This window comes from Belonocnema kinseyi, chromosome 2 (genome assembly GCF_010883055.1).
Source record: "Belonocnema kinseyi isolate 2016_QV_RU_SX_M_011 chromosome 2, B_treatae_v1, whole genome shotgun sequence".
In the NCBI taxonomy this organism is placed as follows: domain Eukaryota; kingdom Metazoa; phylum Arthropoda; class Insecta; order Hymenoptera; family Cynipidae; genus Belonocnema; species Belonocnema kinseyi.
This window is the reverse complement of record NC_046658.1, coordinates 46,012,168-46,019,657: the sequence shown is the minus strand read 5'-3', so window position 1 is coordinate 46,019,657 and position 7,490 is coordinate 46,012,168. Positions and strand designations below refer to the sequence as shown.

At 33.1% G+C, this 7,490-nt stretch overlaps 1 protein-coding gene across 4 annotated transcripts in view; it reads left to right on the top strand.

The window, feature by feature from the left end:
* The window catches only part of LOC117183126 (MICOS complex subunit Mic60), a 185,819-nt gene that overhangs the window by 10,633 nt on the left and 167,696 nt on the right, over positions 1 to 7,490 (top strand). For all 4 annotated transcript variants that reach the window (XM_033376316.1, XM_033376317.1, XM_033376315.1 and 1 more), the window contains 2 exons: positions 2,358 to 2,769; positions 4,129 to 4,263. In XM_033376316.1, the coding sequence (XP_033232207.1) occupies positions 2,358 to 2,769; positions 4,129 to 4,263 (547 nt within the window). The remainder of the gene's footprint in view (positions 1 to 2,357; positions 2,770 to 4,128; positions 4,264 to 7,490) is intronic.

The window sequence follows — 7,490 nt, the reverse complement described above, 5'->3', positions numbered from 1 at the left end:
TTGAGGCTTTACGCTTTGGCATTTTTTTTTGCTGGGTGTACTCGAAAATTCCCAGGATGACAATGCGGTGAAGGTGTGGTTTGATGTCAGAGTGCAATAAAGCTTACGGAGTCGTTGGAAATTTTTTATTGAAAAACTATGCGCTTTTCGGAAAATTTATCAAGAATAAAAAGTTCTTGTAATCAGCCAAGGAATACGCCTGAATTTTTTCGAAGCGTTTTGGGAAAAATTTTGGATTTTGCAAAAATTGTTCATATGCAAAATCCAAAATTTTGCTCAAAACGCTTCGAAAAAATTCAGGCGTATTCCTTGGCTGATTACAAGAACTTTTTATTCTTGATGATTTTTCCGAAAAGCGCATCGTTCATTGTAAAAAAATTCATGAATGTTTTAAGAAAAATTTTGCCATTAAGACGCCAATTTTGAAAATACTAAAACGAAAAATCGATCTTTGAACCATGGATTCTCAAAGTTTAGACATTTATTCCACCGGTTAGTGAGATTACAGGTTAATTACAGACTCGAAAAGCTTTGGAAAATGGTTCACAAAAAAAATAGGCACGAAAAATCACGTTTTTTTTTGTTTAAACTGCATTTTCGGATAATAAATAAATCTTTTGAGGAATTTCATTGGCACCGTCGGAAAGAAGAGATCTTAAGCAATAAAAATATATGTGTCTCAATTTTTTCTAGTGTCGAATAGTCTTAGTTATTGGCCGTTGAAAAGCAGTGTCCCGGTAGTGGCGTTTTGGCCGTTTAAGGGTTAAGCAAATGTAAACGTTCGATTGAGACTTTATGAACTATTTTCAATTTTTAAATAACTTTGCATGAATAGATTCATAATTAAACGCTTTTATTAATTGTAAATTCTATTTAAATATTGTTTCAGTCTAAAATATTTAATTGAAAACCCATTTAATTTGAAATTTTATAAATAATACAATGACAATTATTTAATATTCAGCATTATTTGTACTTTTCATTTCAAACGAGCCATTATAAGCGAAAAAGAAGCAATTTGAAACTGAATTGTTTGACATAGAAAGTCTTAAATTTAGAAAATTTTAATTCGTAAGTAAAATTGTTAAATTTGGATGTATAAATTGAAATTGTTACCTTGATTACTTTAGAAAAAATTCGAGTAAGATTAAGAGAAATCTAAAAGTTTTGAAAAGATTCAAAATTAATTTAAAACTGTAAAGGATTTCGAATAGTTACAAAAAAGTAGATTTTGTAGATTAAAAAAATCTAGATTTTTAAGAATTGTAAAAGGTTCCATAAGGATAACAAAACTTTCTTAAGATTGCTAGGAAAATTGAAAATAATGTTTTATTAAAAAAAATGAATTTCAATAAAATATTTTAACAGATTTCAAAATATTTCTGAAATTGTCAAAAAGTAATGTGGAATATTTTAAGATTTTTTTAACTTTGCAGGATTTTTAAAAGAAAAATTCGAATTGCTTACAAGATATTTAGAAGTCTTCAAAATGTTTAAAAATATTTAAAAATTTGAAATGATTTCGAAAATTTTTAATGCAATGTAGTTTTTTTTAAGATTTGGAAATAAAATTTCGATGCTTTTTAAGGATTTCAAAAGGTTTTACGATGAAAACACTGTCTTTCAATATCTGGTAACATTTTAAAACAAATATATATATATATTTCAAATAAATGATTGTTAAAGTGTTGTTCCTATATCAAAACTTGTTTTTTTAAAGCGGAAAATCTCGAGGGGGAGGACTGATAACTGTAGGTGCGCTAACTCTCGGAACTTTAGGAGTATTAGCTTTTGCAAAAAATAATCCAGAGTTCAGAGCAACACTTGAAGAATGGATACCTGGTGTGGACCGTACCATTCAAATCATTTTCCAAGAACAATTATTCATTTGAAACTGCTGAAAATAAAAATAGTTTCATGTCCTAATTTTAAAAGTGAAAAGTTACAAAAAAATTCAATTCAATTTTTAATGTACTATCTAATAATTTCTGAAAATTGAGCGTTTAAATGAGACAATTTGCATAACCATTTTTAACTTACATTTTAAAAGTTTAAAATTTAAGAGTTCCACTTTGACTGCTAAAATTTGAAGTGCAGTGTTTATGATTTTAAATCTCAATTTTCTTTAGCTGTAATAGTTTGACTTTTTAATTTCATTGACCATTAACAATTTGTGAGACCTGGGAAATGACCCGCTTTTTTTAATTGATTTAAACTGCCACCCTGATCTCGATTTAAATTAAAAAACAAATTTTTTTGAGTTATTCTTAATTTAATTTTTAAAACTCTTATTGACTATTTTTCTAAGTGACTGAAATTATTTTAAACATTTATCTTGTATTTGTTTTATTTTCTAGATTGAATGCAGCAACGCAGAAGAGAAAAGAGGCTCTTCAGGATGCAGAAAAGCACGCCGGGGAGGCTTTAGCTTCATTAAAGCGAATGTACAATCTCATTGACGACCCTGAATTTTCAGCCCCGATAGCGGTGAAAACAGTAGCAAGAAGGAACGTCAAGAAAATTCTAGATGATGTTGATGCCGCTAAGAAAGCGTTCGAAAAAGAAATGTTGTCTGCTAATATTACCGAGCGTTACTGGAAGCAGGTGAAGACAGCGCGGGAAAATTTCAACGAGGAATTGCAAATTATCTTCCCGAATATCAACATCCACGAAAAGAAACTTTCTGTAAACGAAGAGGCCTTCGATTTGTTCGTACTACACATGTATAACAAAGTTACTCATTTGCAAAAAGAACTGAATAAATTGGAAGTAAGTGGCGTCTTTATATGTTGTATGGGTAAAAATAAAAAAGTTGTCAAATTATGTCCCTGGAATACTATAAGCTTGTATTTGGAGGAATATTTTTCTTATTTACAATTATTTTATTTGCTCTGTATCAAAAAAGTCAAATGTGAAAAATCGAAATTATAGAATGCCTAAAAGTAGTGCATTGGGACTTCCATTAATTGTACACAAAGCGGAACCGCCAGATTTTAGGACAGTATTCTGCAATAGATAATTACGTTTTAGTTCACTCCTATAATTAAATTATATTTTTCGCATCTATAAAAACATTTTAAAAATATTGTTGGCATATGAGGGCTTTTTTGTGACCAATATGGTCTCACAAAAAATTCAAGAAAGTAATTTCATTTGAGTGAGATTTCAAAGTAAAAAATGTATTGAATTTTTTGTGAGTTAATTTTGATTAAGAGAAAACTCCAAAGTGTCAAACAATTTTTAATTCAAACAAGTGAAACGTAATTATCACATCTCGCGCGCGTTACCTATATAAAAATGAATCGATTCCACATTGTGCATTGTATTCCAATGTACTTATTTAGATATGGTACTGTTTGAGATTTCTAAAAAAAGTTTTCGAACCAGCCTGCTAAAAATTCTTTAAAATTATAATGGTTTTATTGCATATTTTTGTCATCCGGTAACACAATAGTTATTTGCAATGAGTAAAGTTAGTTGCAAGACTGAAAATAGTCGAAATTCCTCTTATTTCTGAATTTAAAAATAATGTAAAATAAATTGAACGTAATATTTTACTGTTAAATTTATTTTTTGTAACACGAGCATTCGTTATAAAAGTATAATTAATATAATAAACGTAAAACTCTGATGTTTTATTAAAATTGATTTATACAATTTACTGCAAATGTGAAAATGTGAGAAAAATAAATATTATATAAAAAATAAGGGCGCAAAAACAAATAAAAAAAATTCCTCCTAGTTATTATTTGTTTAAATTATGTATTATAAGTAATATCAATAAGAAAATTATAATTTCCATTTTTTAAGCCAGGAGTAGTAGATCTTCTTGTTATTTTGACTTGGATAATATCAAGAATGTTTTATATCAAAAGATTGTCATTAAATTAAAAAAATTATAAAATCAGAACTTGCTTCTTTACCTTGCAAATAATTATTTCTACATTTATTGTATTTAATATAAATAGAAAAGGAAGGTTTTATGCTGATCTGAAATACTTTTTTTCTATTTAATTTGATATTGAATAAGTCTAACTTTTTGATTTTCACCCCTATACAGTTTTTGTTTGATTTTCATATAATTCAGTATTGTTTATTTTTGCTATAATCGTAATCTATCCTTTTCAGATAGTTGCGACCGCCAAATTAAACGCAGCACTTAAAGCTTCGGGCGATGATGCGAATAGCGAAAAAATCAATTCTCTCATATGTTTGGAAGTTGAAAAAGAAAAGCGTATTCTTCAAGAAGCCTTCGAAAAAAAGGTAACAACGATTTATATGAATTAAAACGCTTTTTTAAAGTAATCAAGTAATTAAAAGAAAGAACAAAGGTATGAACTGTTTTTACCGTATAATCAATATCGGCAGTAACGACGATACCGATTGCTAATAGGTGCTTTTTCAAAGACATAAAATTGCGGGCGAAAGAATTAATTTTAGGACTATGGTTTTGAATTCTTTTTGTAAATTTCTCTCGTGGCCCTGAAAGTCATACAAATTTCTGCATTCATTATATGGATTGTGATTCAATATTTCGCGCATATTATCAATCTTAATATTGATGAATATGTATGTAACTTATATGACAGAACTAATTTTTTCCAGGGATTTTTAAATATGTATGACAATTCATGTAGAACAGGGCATATCGGAGAAAAAATTCCCTTCGGATTTTTGAGAATTTAAAAATTATTATTTGATTACCTTACTGATAGAGATTGGCTTCTTTAATATTTGTTGAAAATATGGTCGCTTAGCACTTTTAACATTTTAGTTTAGTTAGAATGAAACACATTTTTAATTTATGACAAAAATATTGATGTCACGAGATTCCTACATTTTTTCTGACACGTCCATTATTTAAAAAATATAACTTAAATTTAATAAATTTAATAAATAATAATAATAATTTTTTTTTTAAATTACATTTTTTAATCATGTTTTTTGGTTTCTAAAAAGAATCTCAAAGTAAAAACAAAAAATATTCTATTTGTAGAAGATATTTTTCCTTGAAAAATTTGTACTGTGTTTATGACTCATTTTGCAGAACAAATACGTATGGGTTTTCTACTGTTGTTTTCTACTGATATTTTTCATATTAAAATCGATGTATTCCTTGTCCTTACAAAAAAAAAGAAAGCATTTTAAACACACACACACACATATATATATATAATTAAAAATTTGTCATAAGGACAACCGCAGGATTTCGCCGGGAGCGGGTGCTAATCTGGAAAATTGCACCCGCTCCCAGCGAAATCGCGGTAAAATTTCAGCCACAACGATGTCTCACGACAGAGAGATAGGTGCTTACAGTCTGTAAAGGAATCAATACGACGATCCAGCAAAAGCCTCGTGCACCCTAAGAACACGAAGCGACCCAAGGACAACCGCCTTCTGCATTTTTCCCGCAAGTGTTTTAGCATATTGTTAACACTCAGGGATGCTTTTTAGGTCATTAGCAAGTGAAAGCTTGGCACCTCCAAGAGCGCCGATGATAAGGACGATTAGTTTAACAGAATATTCTGGGTACAACCGTTGCAACTCCCTTATAAGGTCTCGATACCTCTCTTTCTTTTCATTCTCCTTGGTTATGATGTTTTTGTCAGCTGGTGCCGAAAATACGATAACGCACATGGTTTGCTTCTCGAAGTCAAGAAGAACCATGTCAGGCCTCGAGCGAGCAACAAAAACAATTGTCGAGAATATAAAGTTCCAGTATATGCGGCACTTCCCATTCTCGACAATTGACTCAATTTCCCTAGGAGCATTTAGAGGAGCGATATTAAGATTAATGCCGTAAGAATGACGGAGATGGTAATAAAGCACTCTTAGTGCCGCATTGTGCCTTTGAATGTAGGTCGTTCCCGCGTGAGTTGGACAACTAGATAATATGTGAGCTAAATGCTCGGGGTGTTCATGGCACGTCCTGCAGCTATCATCTGGAATGTCTTGGCTCAAAATGTGGCGACGGTATGTTAAGGTGGAAATGACACCGTCTTGGCATGCAAAGATGAAACCCTCCGCACCAGACTTCAATCCGGTCGATTCAAGGAAAGCAAACGTTAGCTCACAAGACATTGACTGATCCTTCACATTTCTGTGGAAGATACCCTACATCCTCTTATCGAGGAGTTGTTCACTAAAGTTTTTCTCTTGTGCTTTCTTAATCCGGGCTTTCAGGAGTGAGTACACGAGATAGATAAGATTTGATGCACTTTGCTCACCCCTAATACTGAAGTCAATTCCGAGTGTTTCAGCAACCTCCTCCGCTGCTTTGTACAGAAACGCTCCTTTGCCCACTTCTTCGTGATTCCTGACCATTTTAAGAAGAGGGTCTCTTCCATTTGCAAGTCTATGTACTGTACCCAGAATAATCCTGTTGTGAAGACATTCAAGACGCAATATTCCGCGACCCCCTTGACGGCGTGAGATGTACAGTCACGGAACGGAAGACTTAAGATGCATGCTTTTGTTCATGTGCATAACCTTTCTTGTCCCGATATCAAGGGATCTGAGCTCGTTCTTCGCCCATGGAACTACTCCAAATGAATAGAGTACTGCCGAGACGGCAAGCATGTTCGTTGCAGATACTTTGTTCCTCGCCGACAGTTCGGAAGACCAAATCTGTCGGATGAGACGCTTGTATCTGCTTCGGAGAGTATCCTTTATAGATGTCACATCCTGATGCGGCTCTGTGGCACGCCCAGGTATGTATAAGTCTCTCCAGCGCAAAGGTGTCGTATGGCATTAAGTTTTCCTCACTTCAAATAAACCTTGGCGCATTTGTCTAACCCAAATTCCATTCCAATTTCCTTAGTATATCGTTCGACAATCCCCAGAGCTAGATGCAGTTGCTCTCTGTTTTTAGCATAGATCTTAAGATCGTCCATGTAAAATACATGAGTGACCTTGTACTTTCGATCTGCAGGTTTGCCGCACAAGTACCCTTCGGAATGGCGAAGTGATGGAGCTAGTGGCAATAATGTAAGGCAAAAGAGGAGTGGGCTCATGGTGTCGCCCTGAAAGACACCTCTCTGAAATGTGACCTTGTTAGTTGTCACACGACTTTTTCCAGGTGAGATAGTAAATCTGGTTTTCCAAAGCAGCATCAATCTCTCTATGCACCCAACTATTTGCGGATGAACCTTTAAGATTTCCAAAAGACAGATGATAAGTCTATGGGGGGTCGAATCGAAGGCTTTTCGATAATGAATCCAGGCCATCGGTAGGTCACGCTGGTAGAATGCTGCATCTTTCCAGACACATCTATCGATGAGCAGGTTCTCCCGACATCCGGCTACGCCTTCCTTTGAGCCTCATTGTTCATACATTTCTTGCCACACAGGTTCAATCTCCCGAACAATCCTATCATTTAGGATAGCTATCACTCTGGAATCGGCTCTTCCGACTTCAAATGTGAGGTGAAATACGGGCCAAAGGTTGATGGGTTGAAGAAAACTTCTTCCACCAGAAGGTTTTGATACAAT